At 47.5% G+C, this 16,742-nt stretch overlaps 1 protein-coding gene across 6 annotated transcripts in view; it reads right to left on the bottom strand.

The window, feature by feature from the left end:
• The window catches only part of KALRN (kalirin RhoGEF kinase), a 1,827,638-nt gene that overhangs the window by 919,712 nt on the left and 891,184 nt on the right, over window positions 1–16,742 (bottom strand). For all 6 annotated transcript variants that reach the window (XM_069616662.1, XM_069616664.1, XM_069616661.1 and 3 more), the window contains exon 10: window positions 13,918–14,040. In XM_069616662.1, coding sequence (XP_069472763.1) covers window positions 13,918–14,040 — 123 coding nt within the window. The remainder of the gene's footprint in view (window positions 1–13,917; window positions 14,041–16,742) is intronic.

Genomic DNA, 16,742 nt, shown 5'->3' on the forward strand with positions numbered 1-16,742 from the left:
CAGTAATGGATCCAAGATATGAACACACTCGATAGAGCTGCACTGTTGGGAGCGGACTAGCCTTCCCAGGATCTTTGCAATCCATGGCAATCCAGCAACAGGGCGAGAATTTCTCGGAAGATTGAGATCCAACGACGGCGTCTTTAGAATGGCAGTAACTGGAGTGGTTTTTAGAGGCTAAGGAATTATACATTTTCTTCCCCAGAGAGATGTATTATATTAGATCAGTAATCGGCGTGACCAGCATATCCGTTAGCCAGATGAGCACCTGTGTTTGCCTGTGGGGGGCTTCAGGCCTTGTAGCAAAGGAAGGGCTTCAACTGTGGTTACTTTCTGAAAAGCGAATTGGGGCTGGAGCGGGTATTAGTCAAGAGTCAGTGTTATCTTGCACAATTTGCCTCTGAATATCATCTGGAGTGCCAAGGGCTTCCGATACAAAGCGCTCATTAAAGTAATTTGCAAGTTGAAAGGAAGGTACACGACTTTGAAATTAGTTCTTTGGATTTTCAAAAGGCGCACACAATAGAGAAAAGTTTATTTGGTTTAACAACTTTAAAGATTTTATTATCAAAATAATGCTACGTATATACAAAATGAGCCTCTTTAACACCCTACGCCGTACCAGGCCTTGGAACAATGTCAAGTTTTTTTTCTTTTTAGCAATAATCCTTTTTTAACCCTCTTAATTCTAAGGATACAAACAATTCAAACAGGTTTGCTGAATCAGCTTACACGTGGGGGTCTTTACGTTCATTCACCTTCGCCACTATTCAACTACTATAATACGGTGCCACAATCAAAGTAGACGGCTACGGGGCAACCAGAAGAATACAGCGCTGCTCGCTGCCAACATAGAACGATATGGGGTCCCTAGCAACCAGGGGGGTGGGTGTGTGTGTGTGTGTGTGTGTGTGTGTGTGGGGGGGGGGGGGTGTGTGTGGAGGGGTGGGGGTGTGTGTGGGTAGACCCAAAAAGTCAGCCAATTGCCTGTAATGTAGGTGACCTTCTTATAACGAATAATGGCCTCATCGTTAAGGTAGAGAGTGAAAGACGACAGATGCTTCCCAAGTCCCTGCGTGAAGCACTTCGGAGGTAGGGGGAGGTCATTAGTCGCCATGTGTGCCACCAGAAGAAGAAACCTGTTCTCCACAAAAATTCAGAAGGGGTTATCCCGGTACTGTGTGGGGTGACGAGGCAGCCATCTATTCCTCCGGCTTGCACTGCAAGGTTGCCGACGCACGTCAATGCCTTTACTGGAACGCTCAGCTTCGGGCCTGGGAAGCGGTGGTTTACAGTGCAAAGCGGATGTCAACAATATAGTGTCCGGCTGCGGTCCACCTCTGAGACCTGTGACCCCCTATAGCCTAACTACTCCCAATCTCCCAATCCCAATGCTTTAGAGCCAGACTAGTGACTTTCAGGCCATGCCTGAGCTTCCGTCAAGCTTCGGATAGCCTCGAGTAAAAGAGTCTCTAGAATGCGGATCCATTCCCTGGTGATTGCTTGTCCCCAGTCTGTGCTCATTTGATGGTCTGACTATTGAAAGCTTAGCTCTTAGCTAGAGCTCTTAATATGTCAGGTTATGTTATGCGTGGACTGTACCTTTGACATTTCTGACCATGTGCAAATAACTTTCAAATGACTAGGTTATTCAGTATTCATGTGCTCTGTATTTAAAGTACAGCAGAGCCCTCAACTGTAGACAGTGCCCTGGGGGATGATAGCTATTATATAATACATGACCCTGCCCACTTTTGCGCTACAATCTATAGAATACATAAGAATCCCACGAAATCAATTGGTCCAACTGTCACATAGTCATTGACATAGCAGTCATCGCTGTGCCTGAACACAGTGCACTGTATCTTTATTAGTAATGTTATAAACCAATAGTCTCTGCTAGTAACTGAATAGTCAACTAATTTCTCATTACTATTTATATGCAATGGAAAGTTCTTGCATTTTCATGATTGCACAGACTAGGGACTTCTGAGGCACCTTCCACCCCACAGCGCTTCAAGGCCATAACAATGGCAGTAGGCGCTACACAAAACTCATGTAACATAAATTAAGTATATGAAGGTGTTTGGGTTTCTAGTGAATACGGATAGCGTTAAGAAACCCACCTTAAATATCCCTTGCACAAGATCATTCAGAGCTAAAAATCGACAACTATCTGTGCTGCAGTCATACTTAAGTGCCAGGCTATTATGCAAGTCTATGCAAAACGGACAAGCATACTCGTCCTTGGCGGTTAAGAGGTTAAGAGCGCGAAATGAACGAACCAGTCAGTCCCATGAGGTCAAACCAGGCTTTGAAACCGTCCGGAAATCTGGGTCACTCTATATTTGTTCCGCTATTGCCACCTACAGGCCACTTAATCAAGTGCAGGCGTTTATTGCCAGATTTGCACCAATAGAAAAATTTGAATTGAGATAATTTCGGGGAAAGTATTAATAGATGCCCGTCATTCTATGGTACTAATGAACAGCCACGCGAGCGCCCCATCTGTACTCATCATCCAGTTGGAACTAATGTCGCCGTGCTCCGGCGTCATGTCTCGTTAGTGCTATTGTTGCCGTGCAAGGGTGGGTGGGCAGCGCTGGCAAGCTGCCATGCCTGTGCACAGCAGCTACGTGCACGCGAATTCTGCATTTCGCAATGCTCAACTCATCTCCGATGTACACCTTTCAGGTGCATTCAGCATTGCCATCCGGCCCGTCCTTGCATTGAAAATCCTGTACACGAGCAGCTTATGCACAGGTAAACGGGTCCCGCCAGCACGAGAATAGGGATTAGCCTTCCTGTGGGTTCCTGTGGCCCCCACCCCTCTGAGCATGAACGCAGAGGTCTCTGGTGTCACAGACAGGGTGGGGAATGGGCAGAGGAGTTGACGGGCTCGGGGCAGTATGGCACAGTGCTGGAAGGCCGGGGGAGAGGGATGGGAATACTGGCGGGAATGAGGCGTGCCAGTTTGTTTTATGGCTTTGTGGAGGGTTGGGGGGGGGTTCTGTGGGTCAAAAAAGGGGATGGTGATACTGGTTGGGAGGGGAGTACGAACGATGCTGGTTATTTTAGGATGCCAGGAGGGGCTATGGGAGATGGTGGCTCTCATGGGGCCAAGTGAACGGGAGGAGTGGCACTTAACTTGTGAAGCGGCAACACGCTTCAAATTCGCTTCCAGGCTGCTTGCTTGTCACTCTGCTGCACCGAGCTTCACACCCGACCCGGAAGTGAAGAGCGCTGTCCCGCTCTAGCCAATCAATGAGTGGCTGAGACGGGACAGGATGTGGTGGCACTCCTGTACAGGAGGTCATCACAACAGGAGCGTTTTTACAAAAAAAGCATTAATCTGGGATAGGCCGGCAGCACGTGGTTTTCCCTCGTTTTGTGCAGGGTTTGCACCGAAATCAGGGACATGCCCAGCCCATGCTTTGATTGGCTGGCACAAGCCCCACCAGGTTCGCTCAGCTCTAGCTTCAGACTAAGGCGAAACCGCATAGAAAGCATTTACACTTTAACAACAGTTACTAGCTGTCCCAAGCAGTTAGAACCATTAAACGCAGAGTGTCCCAACAAACAGTTAAAGATCGCTGAAACAGGTCTTTCAGAGAGAGGAGAGGCTGCGATGGGGGTATGGCCCCTGTGATGAATTAAGTCACCCCCTTTCAGGCTAGGATGGCGAGCCCTCTCTGCAAGACCCTCCCTAGGGGTCTGAGCAAGTGGGACCTCACTAGTAGTGTCTCCCCTCGAGGGGACCAGGACTTTCATTCCTACAAGGAACTCCCTATGCAAGCAACACTATCTGCCTATATGGAATTGTCTTCAATCACAATTTTTGTACGTTACTTTTGTTTGGCTTCAGAAAATGCTGGATCCAAGATGACACCTGAAGGAGAATGGAATGTCCCTTTGAACGTGAACTTGTAGGTAACAGACGAACTGATCAAGGAGAGAGAGAGAGAGCCATACACAGAGGAAGCCCTCCAACGTACAACATCTTGGAGGGGCGAATCAGTATGGAGCCCAGGAAGGAAGGAAGGAAGGAAGGAAGGAAGGAAGGAAGGAAGGAAGGAAGGAAGGAAGGAAGGAAGGAAGGAAGGAAGGAAGGAAGGAAGGAAGGAAGGAAGGAAGGAAGGAAGGAAGGAAGGAAGGAAGGAAGGAAGGAAGGAAGGAAGGAAGGAAGGAAGGAAGGAAGGAAGGAAGGAAGGAAGGAAGGAAGGAAGGAAGGAAGGAAGGAAGGAAGGAAGGAAGGAAGGAAGGAAGGAAGGAAGGAAGGAAGGAAGGAAGGAAGGAAGGAAGGAAGGAAGGAAGGAAGGAAGGAAGGAAGATAGATGCCGGAGACCCGGCAAAATGGACAGTGGGGAAACTGGTGTCAGGATGTAATACTGGAGACCGTCCTACATGGTGTTGTGACCACAGAAACACCATGGTGGGTATGGGACCCGATCAACACCACCAAAACCGGAGAGGACTGGAGGAACGAAACCCCCCGCCGGCAGCCATACGCTGAGCACATTGGTACCACAAGACGCCGCGAGCGAGTCTGCAGTGGAGTTGAGGAAGAGGAGACAGAGTCAAGGAAAGCAACCTGTGCTGACGGCAAGCCCCTGAAAATCCCCCCACCGGAAGGAAAGGTACTGGCGTGGAGCACAGAAGGGGGAGGCAACCAGGACCGCATATATTAATTGAAACTAACTGCAAAGAGGACTGTAGATCACTGAGAAAGCACAACTGTGTATATGGGGAAAGGGAGAGAATGTTACAAAGTATAATTCTGGAGGAACATTGGAAGCCATTACTAAGAGACATTGAAAACCGCTTAGAGTTATGTTCAAGTATCAATCTAAAAAATAAGGTACAAAGAAAGGGGAACCCAGTAGAGCAGCCCCAAGACTTGTGGTGTCATACCATTGTTAAGGGTATATACCGAACTGAAGGTGCTTTAACGATAAAGAGTATTAAAGATCAACATACAGGAGGAGGGAATGTAAAAGACTACATCCAGAAAGACGGAAAGAATGACATTGATAGGTCACACACACTCCGGGATAGCAGGCCTATAAATATGCAACACAAACTACAAAAGCTCATGGAAGAGACTGCAGGAACCAGGATCAATAGTTTCTACTAACTTGTTTCCAGATGGTGGTAAAATCAGACCTGTTGCAAGTGGTAAAACCCTGAAATAAAGCTCAAAGACCTACAGCTAAAGAGAAGGTGCCAGAAGATATAGATTATGGCAGTTGTTAGTTATTAGTGGTAGGGTCAGACAGAAGTAGTCCTTGGTCTCGGGACCTTTTTCTTCTTTGTAATTCTGAAGACAAACACCCTTAGTTTGGTTAGGCAGAAAACACTCCCATAGCAAAAGGGCCGGTTAGGGTTTTTTTTTAATATTTAAATAAACAAGTTCAAAATGTCCAACGTGAGTCCAAATCCTTCTGCCTCACCAACATGCCAGAGCTCACAATGTGGCCATTTTATTTGAATATTAATTTGGCAATCACCATGTCAGAGCAGCTGATTAGGCTCCATAGTACCAAACATAAATGTATGACCAGCAGTAAACGCGCTCAAGTAGAAACGGAGTAAAAGCCACTCAAGTCGGTTTCCTTTTAAAGCCCTGTGAAATTATACAGTAGCCTATTGAGACATCACACTATTAATCCAGCATAGTAATGTGAAGGAACGCGTGGTGTGCTAATACAGTCAGTCTGCCAAATTTAAGGCCAACTTTAGCAGCTCTGGGATGACCATTGCAAAAGTGTCACAGACTATTTTTTCAATCAAAAGTGTAAACACGATTTTGGTTGCCAAATCTGCGACCTAAATGTACGTTGTTGTCAATTTGGAGGGGACCCGCAGGCCTACTTCAGAAAGGTGTGTTCCTAAGGTGTCCTGCCTGGCATGTACGGTACCAAAGTTATTCTACTGTTTGCGTTGCCGATTTGTGGAATAAAAGCAGAAATCCCTGTGAAAGTAAACCGTTTCAAATAATTCTACCTCCCTAGGCCTGGTGGCAGTATAAATAGAAACACATATAAAGCCATGCCTGGTTTTAGATGTGCTGGCCTATGGAAATAGTGCTGTCCAAAACCCTTCAATGCCATTTTATTGTCATCATCGTTTCCAACTCCATCAACTATCAGAGTTTCCAGATTTACCGGTCTGGGATAGGGGCCTATTTCACCAATGGGTCTATAGGATTAGCCCAGTAACCCCTTAGGTTCCTTCCTGGGAAGACTGGGACCTTCCAGGAGAACAAGATCTACCTTTGGGGTTAAGGAGGTGACTAAGGCTTCAAAGAAATTCTGCCAACAAAAGGTAAGTTACACCAATGTGGGAATTACTGGAGACTCGGATGCACTGCAGACAAGGAGAGGGTGGGGTTAGAGTGGCTCAGGAAGGAAATGACCAGCAAGAGAGGAGTTCCACCATCTTGGTAATTCTTAGGCCACTCACATTTCTTATAGTCCCTTCCACTTCCTGCAGAAAAGCACTCTGGGTATGGCATCACCAAGCAAAAGACTCTAGATACAACAGTCATGATTGGTTCCTTACAGAAGGCTAGACGGGGGACAATCCGCTGTGGCAAATCTCTACTGGGGTACAGCCTGCCCAAAGCCATCTGCCATAGGGGAAGATAGAGGCCCCCAAGAAAGGGGAAATACACTTCCTCACCCATCCAAGAGGACAAATTAAGGCAAACAGCTGATGGACAAACTGCATGCAAACAGAACATTGGTACCCACGGTCCCGTCACTGGAGATGGCAGCTCTTGCAAGTGCTTTCTGCCTGGGAAGGACAGGCCAAAAACTCATCTTATCCTTTGAGACCCTGGACTGGTTTTCATAGCAGGCTAAAACAAAGGAACCAGTTGGGGTCCTCGCTGAAAGTGCTGGTGAGCTACAGCGACCTAGAAGTCGCCAGCCTGTCACAAGCTTCTTCGTGCCAAGTGCCATTGCTGCTTGCTGAACGGCAGCACATGGTTAACCCAGTCGACCAGCTCGACAATCCTGCGGCAGATTATCACCTGAGAAAGCTCCCGGAATCCCAGATCAATGCTTTCGAGCTTCTGTACCCCTAGCCTGTATTAAAAATCCCCAATGACAATTACAACTCCACTCCCTCCTTTTGAAAGACATCTTCATTGAACTTGCTGCTGAACGGATTGCCTGGCTACCCAGTCTTCAGATCCATTGTACCACGTTTTATTCCAAAGCCTTCATTTCTGGGTCTTCTCTTACAGAGATGGGTCTTTGTTTTGGTTTAAGATTTATAATTTAAAAACGAATGTTTTCAAAGACCTTTGGCTGGATATTTTTATTTTGGCGCCACAGTACTATTGTTTCTGGGTGCTTTCTTGTTGGCTCACACGCCCCATTGAAGGGCGTAGCTTGCCCTACGCCCTTGAAGAGGGAAAGGATGTGCACTATTCATGCTGTGCCCGTTTCACCTTTAGGGTTCAGGTCACTGCTGGTTTATTATTAGTGTGGGGCTGAGTAGAAGTTCCAATCACTACTCACCGCTCTACTCCTGCAAAACAGCAGTCCTTTTGTCACACAGACCGGGTTACACGTTTACAGCCTTTTTGAGTGGTCACTATGCAGTGGCTTTGTATTTCTGTGCCATATTTTGGAGACTCTGTATTAGAGGGAATTTTCTGTATGTTTTATTAGGTCTTTAGTGCCAAATGTATGGGAGATTCCTCCCACAGTTCCCCTAGTCTTTGGGAAAACACTTGAAATTACATGAGATTCTTGGATTTGAGATTGTATAGTCTGAGACACAGCCTGAACTCTAGAATTAGGATATATGTTAGCTTGTCAGATAGAACAGGGAGTAGAGCGCTCGCTTTGACATCTGTGCAGAGCCTGCTGATGCAGGTTCGAATCCCAGCAGGGCCAAACTCAGCCTTTCATCCTTCCGAGGTCGATAAATGAGCACCACATCCCGTGGGTAATAATAAGCAGCGCTCAGATACTTGAGGGTTCGTAGCGCTATATAAATGCAAATTATTATTTTTTCAGTCAAGCAGCAGGGTGTCTGAAAATAAATGGCTTTATACGCAATACACACGAATAGAAAAAACAACAACTTCTGAGCTGTGCAAATCAGGACATGTTTCCTCAAGTTCAATTATTAAGAATTTGAGAGCATTTTTGCTGTTTTTCGAAGGAAGGGTTGCATCGGTCGAAGGCTACAAAGAAAGAATTTGGAGAGACTTGGGCAAAGAGGTTGATATGGTTGTCAAGTCTCTTTTTCACATGGGAAATATGTGGACTTATTTTTGTAACATATGCAATGTTTTCACTGAGCTTAATGGAGCTACATCTGCAGGGTTTACAGCGGCACATAACAGCCACAGCAAAAACAGAAGGGACTTAGCAAAATTGTCAGGAGTGAATAAAGCATGAAATACGTCCCAAAGAAGGCCGACCGCTATGCACAGTTCCTCTGTGCATAGTGCTCGGCATTCTTTGCGAGTTGAACGACACATCGGGCTGTACCTACCTTCTTTTTGATGACGAGTCGGGATCTTCTTGCTTCGCAGGGTCCAGGAAGCCAGGAACGCTGAACTGAAAGCAGCCATCTTTGTTCCACCACGTGAGTTCTGCAGGATTCCAAAAGCGGACGGCCATCAGGAAAGGCGCCCGTTTATGCCCCCACCCCAATGCAAGTGGCGCGAAAGTGCTCTGAGGGAGCCCCCGACTTCCGTAATGTTACGTAGTACTTGCGTTCTACGTGGCATTACAGTCAGAAGAGGCAGCGCCAGCACCTGCTATGGCGCTACTTTGCTGCAGAACTCTGCCCACAGCAATCGCGACACCCCACAAACTAAGGGATTTCATCCCCTTAAGGGACCGGGGCAATTGCGCCCCCTGGGCAGACGCCCGCTTCGCCCGGCCCAAGAAACGGGCCTGCCTATACGCTGGTTGCAGACAAAGTAACAGACAAAGATTCTGTGTCTGGAATGCAGATCGATTCACTTCAAGCCCTCCCACCCTGCACTGCTTCTAAAAAACGTACCCACTTTGCCACCCACGCAGACGATGCACATTGACTTTTGAAGTAGATGCCACTCCCGTTAAGGCGCCCCTCTCCGTGAGGCTGTACCAGGACACTTCGGTCTAGGGTTGCCTTACCCGCCCGTGTATCCTACATCTGCACCCCTCTTTCTGCATGCCACCTTCAGCACTATATAGCAGCCCCCAGGCAACGCAACTTCCGTATGAAAGGCCAGAAATCAAACAAATTCCCCAAAAAGTTGGGTGGGACCAGAATGCACCTCGCAGGATTAAAAAAATAGGCAGAAAAACAAAACACAGTGAGCAAATTCTACACCTGGTGCTGAGGTCAGGATAAGAGGGGGGAGTGGGCCATAGTAAAAACATCAGCTTGGAGGAAGGAAAAAAGCTTAACTCCCAGCATATGTCTTTCAAAAAAGATGGAGTAAGCAGAACACAACTGCAGATGTCTGTAGATGCGGTACAGGAATTCCTGCCGGATCTCCTGTCCCACATCCTTCCAAAAGCTTTGAAGGGCATCAGAGCCACGAACCCGAGTGTGGGAGGGCGGTCCAGTCAGCTGGCTTCTTCAGACAAACCTGCATCTGCACCAGGACACCACAGACTGTTTTTAACTTGTGCCCCAAAGATTCTGGATTTCTGCAACCTGTGTGCAACCTGTTTATGTCATCTATTCATTGTGAAATGACGGACGGGGAGCGTTAAAGAAACAGACCAGCGAAAGGCCGGGTCACTCCGATAGGGATTCGGTTTTCATCGCAATAACCTTGTCCCACAAATGCATGAATTCATTTCACAAACAGTGCACTTAACAGGGTTCCATGACTGCCCAGTCAAATCTGCACATTTTTTGGTAAAATGCAACATTAATCACCGGAGGTACAAATCAGAGAAAGAATATACATTTTTTGAGCGACAATTTCATGACCTGCTTTTTTAATATTAACAAGTGGTCGGGGGCAATATTCGCATCCCATTATCGCCCGAGTGCAAATCAAGGGGACAATAGCAATGAGAAGTGCGACTAACGGGTCTTTCCTTGGGGTAATTTATGGAGTTGTGTTTCGCAACATTAAAATCTGAACCAACACTCATTCATGATTCATTTACTCCCCATCTGTTGCTTCGCTACTTCAGGCTACCCCTCCTCGCCCACTCCCCTTGGTACTCCCAACTCTTCCCGAATTAATCTGGAAAGACAGACTTCTAAGGTGAGCTAATCTATAAATAACCCGCAGCCTTCATACTAAGTCAAACCTGTGGGATGTGCCCAAGATCACAGTATGCGCAAAGAGGCTAAGCTGAGGCTTCAATTATTGTTTCCAAACCTAGAGACTCAACTACCCTGTCAAACATATATTCCCCACGTTCACTCATTTCATACCCAAATAAAATAAAACGGTGAGTCGGGCCGGGCACCCATTTTGAAATGTACACATGAGAAGCAGAGTCAGATTGTCCATTGGGAATGTGCCAAGGTGTAGCAGGGACGAGCAGCTCCGAGGATAAAGCCCCTCGCCCCAAAACGTCGGGAAGGTCGCGGAGATGCCTCCGTTTCACAGCGGGAAGAGACTGGGAGCTCGCGAAGCACACAGACCGGGGACAGCAAGCAGCAACCTCGCTTAACGTACAGACTCATCTTCCAAATGCGCATTTTCCGCTTGCTTTTGGCTTCGGATTGCAGCACCCGGTTCCGCTGCACAATGTAACGAAGGTCCCGGCGTGCCATCACTTTCAGAACAAGGCCCATCGTCCAAATGAGCTGAGCGGTGTCAGCCAGATCTGTGGTGATGGGGACCAGAGCCGGCCCGGGACATGGGCCTCCTGTGCGGTGGCACAGGGCCCCGCAGGCATCTGACTCATGGAGTATGAGCAGAATGAATGGGCATCCTGCAATCGCATTCATTAGCACCTTTCGGCAGGCTCTGGCCGACAACAAAAGAGTGCAGTTTCACAGCTCAATGAATCACGGGCTGCGTGGTGTGTGATCTCCTAAAGTAGCACAGGCCCCTGCCGTCACATCTCTGAGTGTATCAGAGCCCCCTGCTATGGCATCTCCCTACATTCAGGAAGAAACAATGCATAGGCAGGGAACCATATTCTCTGGTGGTCGCACCCGCCCACCCCCCATTATTGCGTGCATTTAAGCAACAACCATTAGGCCCTGTAGTCCATGGTTAACAATCAATTGCGAAGGTAAGCCCACTGTAAAACTATCCTTATGACTCCATTCACAGAAAAGCGAGAATGCCCACGAAATGTGTACATTCTGTTTTGGGCACGGCATTGTTTTAAAATCTTTGCATTTTTGCAATGTGTATGCATTTTGTATCTTTTCCTATGATGTCACTGTTACAGGTTACATTTCTGATTCTGCACTTCTTTTGATTTCTTTGAGATTCATCGGATACAAATGGACTGGCCTAAAGACTTGCCTAAGAACTGGCCTAACATCTCAACATCAGTGCGAAGAGATGTCTCCGAGCACAGCACAGCTGATCTGTGGAATGCGGTCCGGCCTCGGAGATGGGCATGAATAGCCCTCCCCTGAGAAGTACACAGTTCTGATGCTGTTGGCTGAAGTCCCAAGGCTGCTAGAGGCATGCAGAGACAGTCTGCTGTTACAAAATGTACTTTCTTTCGCCCCGTTTGGTGAAATGACCCGTTTGTTATCATACGTGTTAATGGGTGGAGAATAATATGCAGCTTCTGCATTGTACATAATGATGAGCCAGGCCTGGGAGGGGCAGAACCGAATGCAGCCCTCCCAAGCAGTGGTGTGTGTGTTAGCATTACAGCGCTTTTCACCCCACTTCTGGCCTTGTGCATTATTTGTGTGCGAGTGCTGAGTGCCTGGAACGCTTGAGACGGTGTGAGGGAGCTGGATGAGCACTTGTATCGTGGGGAGCAGGACGAACCTGTAACCGTCACTACATGTGAAAATTGGAGGGGGCCCTACACTTACTCTTCGTCAGGGGCCCCGCAAGTCCTAGGGCCGGCCCTGATGGTGACCTCATTAGGTAAGGTTGCTATACGCACAAGACCAAGGTAGCGAGTAAGGTGAGAAGGAGTACAATACTTTTCATTATCAAGACTTGCCTTTAGAGGCAATCTGAGAAGTGAACGCACTGGACAAAAAGAAGGAATACAAAAATACAAGTGGTAAAGCCCCGTCAATGCTGATTGGTCGGATGCCAAAAGTGCAGCAGCGGGCACGCATGCGATGGAGATGCACAGACCTCGCTATCAAAAATATCCAATTTTGTCAAGTAGACACGTAGGATGTTGGTCATAACTTGCGCGCACAAGCCAGCAGGTTTGTGGTTTTCAAAGGATGTTTTCTCTTGCCAGGCCCAGAATATACATTGGCGCCGCGACTGTGCATGCACTGAGCCAGACCTGCTCCATCTATGCCTTCCAGAGTTCTTGAGCGAGTGATTGTGTGAGTGAGGGAGTATAGCTGCTTACAGCAACCAGGAGGAAAGACAGCCAGACGGGGGCGTTGCTAGGGGGGGGGCTAACGGGGCTATAGCCCCTGATCTTTTGGTTGTAGCCCCGGATAGAATCTCAGGAGCTACAGCCAAAAGACCAGCTAGCCCCCAGTCCCAACAGTTCTGACATCAGTGTAGCCCCGGGTCTTTTCCAGACCTAGCAACTGCCCTGCACCCAGAGTTGGCTATGCAAGTGGGAGTACTGTGCGGAGTACTGCTGCCAAACTGCCGCCGAAGCCTCACCCACGGTGCAGTGAGGAAAACACGGCAGTACAGCCCCGAAACATTCGTTCTAGACGGAGCAGTGTCTCATGGGAAGGATCAGACACGTGTTTGCATGCTGGCCATTCAGTATGCATGAGGCGGAAGACACATCCGCCCGCACCAGCCGCTTCCTGCAGGATTTCATGGCGTGCAGCCACAGTCTGGCAAACGTGCAGCTCCGCTGCTGCACAAACCCGAGATCTCCCTGGTAAACCAATTTCATGGAAATCCAGCCAACCCCAGGGTCAGCAATGCCCATATCTGAACCCCACAGGCCGTGCACGATCATGGGCGGTGGCCAATAGGATTGTATGGAGTCTGTTGCACGTTTTTGGAGCCGTGTCCTCTTGAACTGGGAACATTTTTAAAGATATTCACTAATGCCATATTGAGTAATAATACATCACTAGGTACCCCCTCTCCTGGGACTCCCCACAAACCCACCCAGTTATCTTTGGGGATTAGCAAAAACTTTGTAAAAATATTAAGTAGAAATAAATACATTTCATTTGAAGATTTTGGATGGAGTAGAAAGTGTGCGTTTTCTCGAGTGTTCGTTATTTTCGGGGTTATTTGTGGGGGAAGTGTCTCCCGCCTGCCCCCTGCTCGAGTGATGGACTCTGGGCTTATATGAAATGTGACTTTCCCGTGTTTAAAGTGGATGTTCGAACAAACACTAAGAAAAAACACAAATGTTAAAGTATCTTGTTAAGGCTCCCATTAAACAAAAGAAATGTAGGGGTTTTGGATGGAAATATATAAACATTTCATGCAGCCTTACTCAGAAACTCAAATAATCCTCACAGATACCCTTCCCCAGCTCAGAAGTCGCTAGCGCCATCACACCATTTTCACCTTGTCACAACTCCACGATTTACGCTTAACCACATTCAGTTTTAATAGAAGCCTATGAGACTATGTGCGTTCTCCTACAAAAAAGTATCAACAAATCCTTGAGGTACCATCGGCAAAAACGTGGACACAAACAAAGAACATGGAGGTTACAACATTATGTAGTTTAGATGATACTGGTTAGCCACGCCCATTTTTAGAGAGCCATTTTGTTTTCCTGGAGCAGTAGCACATGTCCTTAAGAAGGCATTATGCTGGTTGGCATTTTTCTGGTGCCTTACCTGGGCAACCTCTTCGAAATCGTCATGTCTTTTCTGCAAGGCTCGGGCCCGGTGTAGGGACTTTCCGACTCCAGTGTGCTTACTCAGGAAAGCTTCTCCGTGGTTTTCGATCCAATCCAAAACCTGAGTTGGGGTGGAGAAAAGGACATGCAGTCAATACTTCGCACTTTTCTTGTAACTGGTTGGTGGACATGAAAGACGCATTTATACTCTGTAGAAGAATTAGGCATCGATGTTCGACTACATCAAACAAATTCCCATTATGACCATTTTACTCCTAGGCCATAGTTCCATTTCCTCCCTACTTATGAAGCATTCTTTGCAACTTTTTTTGGTAGCACCAACAATGTGTTGTCCTTTATTTTTACTATGGAGCTGGGCAAAGAGGTGGCCATGCCCAGTGGTGGAGGTAGGGTGGGGGAAGGAGGGCATTTGCCTTATGCCCAGTGCGCCCCCCCATCCTCCCGGTGGCACCCTATTATACAAGACACCAAAGGCTGCCTCCACTACTGGCCATGCCATCCCATCCCATCCCATCCCCCCTTCAGTCCTTCAGTCCTTCAGTCCTTTTCTCTGCAGGGACCGGGCAATTATAGCACACCTGGCTTTTTCGACGTTGGATCACATCAAACAGGATTGTATTCAGTTTAGCAAGCATCTATTGCAATCCTTCCCACATTTCATCTGCTGGTGGCACACGCTTCAAATCTAGGAATTCATAATCCAACCATCATTCGAGAGCAACATGAGCTTTCCAGAAACTAACGCCACGACCACAACTCAAAGCTGGAACAATTTAGGTAGAAGACGTCTCAATGGCAGACACTCCAAGCGCACCATACCCAGCCAGTGATGGGATGCAGCTTGGGTGTGACTGGCAGGACAGCAAGTAGGTGAAACCTCCGGCGATGAAGCCGGTTTCCGTACTGAATGCTTACAAGGCTGTTGGATTTGAAACCTACTTTAGTCAGTCATGTCTCCAACATCCATGCGCTCTCACAATACCTTAAGGCCTCACAATGGGCCTTTCCTGGTTATATTCTGCACACTTTTGGCCTCTGTCAGATGTACTTTCATTTTAGCCAAGTTCTGTTAGTTTCTCCTACTCTTAAACTAGGACACGTGCTGACTACAGTGACCTATGGAACTGACCACACACTTTCCAACAGACCACATTTCTTCACCAATCACAGGTCAGTTAATTTCCCCTAAAAGATAGGTTCAAAATATGAGAACAACCATAGACTTCAAAATGGCACTCAATCCACGGTTAAGTAGACGGCACCCCGTGCCACTACACGCAATCTGCTCCGCATTATCCTCCTCGCACCAACAAACCATTCAGTGATTATGGGTACAATCATAAACTCCAGACTGGACCGTGGCAACACCTTTCAGCTACTGTTAATACATCAACCTTGGCCACCCGTAAATGTTCTAAGTTTTGAGGCCTGCTCAACACCACGCCCTAGGTACTGACCTCACTCCATGGGCTCCAGTCTGCGGGTGTGTACTACAACCTCCATAATCACGACGTTATGGTGGGCAGGATTAGAGATTTGGCCGATGTATAAGAAATCCAAAATGCTACAAGTATTTTATGCATGTGGTAGAACTTCGAGAAAACAAGACACCATATTGGAGTCCACATTTAAAGAAAAAGAATTTGGAGCAATGCGAAGGTCACAACAACAATCAGCTCCACCAAAACCCTCTACAATTCAGCGGTAGCAGAAAAAAATATATATGTTAAGCAGTGGAATGGTTAAGATGATCTGCTACCATGGCAACTGAAACGCTCACCAGCTGAACGGCCCCTCTAAATGTATCATTTTCACCAGGAGAGGAGAGGCATCTTCAAATACAACAGGAAAATGGATAGCTGCAAGGAGGTGTTAAAAGGAAATCGAGCCAGCCTGCTTCCTTGCCCCCAGGGGTGCCCTGCTCATCATGCTATGCACCTCATGTGAGACAGAAGCAAGCATCGACATGCACTGACACACCAGGAGAACACAGAGCCAGCACGTTGCCGCAAACCCCTAGGGAATGACAAACGCCTCACTCTCCGCCTTTGCTGACACATTACGTATATATTGCCATTAGCCGGCAGCCTGATCATAATGTTGGATATAAACACTGGTGAACGAACCAAGACAACTTTGCGTATGGCAGGTCCCCTTCTGCAATAGTGTAAATAGGCTCAAAAAAATGTTGGCCAGAGCACTGACTGCGTTTTAGATCAATTCAATACCATCCATCCATCCAGTTTTGAGTTTACCTGATCTACCTCAAGAGAGCGTATGCCCGGACCTTGGTCCCTGGCTCTCGGCGCTACAGGGCACCAAGGCACAGCTCAGCGACAAGAACCAATAAGGATGAACTACGTCTGGGATGGCTTAGAGGTTTGGGCTGAACTGCCCCCCCCGGCACTACTGACAGAAGGAACAAGTTACTTACCTGTAACTGTTGTTCTCCAGCATGGGTCTGGCATGGATTCACATGCTCATGAATATTCCCCGTCGTCAGGCTGTGAATCCTCGGTAAAGAAAAAATCAGTTTTGTTTCTGAACTGTCTTTCTACTAGTAACCAATCACTGGTCTCTGGGTCATACTGCCCCCAGTCAACGACTGCCCTCTACCTAAGCCCCTCCTCTGGCAGTCATCTTCAGATTCTGTAGCACGTAAAGTGGCAGTAGGACCAAGAGAAGAGCTGCAGAGGGGTAGGAGGGAGGGTTCGCATGTGAATCCATGCCAGACCCATGCTGGAACAGTTACTGGTAAGTAACTTGTTCCTTCTCCAGCATGGAGTTTGGCATGGATTCACA

Source organism: Ambystoma mexicanum, chromosome 9, assembly GCF_040938575.1.
Source record: "Ambystoma mexicanum isolate Mex_15411 chromosome 9, UKY_AmexF1_1, whole genome shotgun sequence".
Taxonomy (NCBI): domain Eukaryota; kingdom Metazoa; phylum Chordata; class Amphibia; order Caudata; family Ambystomatidae; genus Ambystoma; species Ambystoma mexicanum.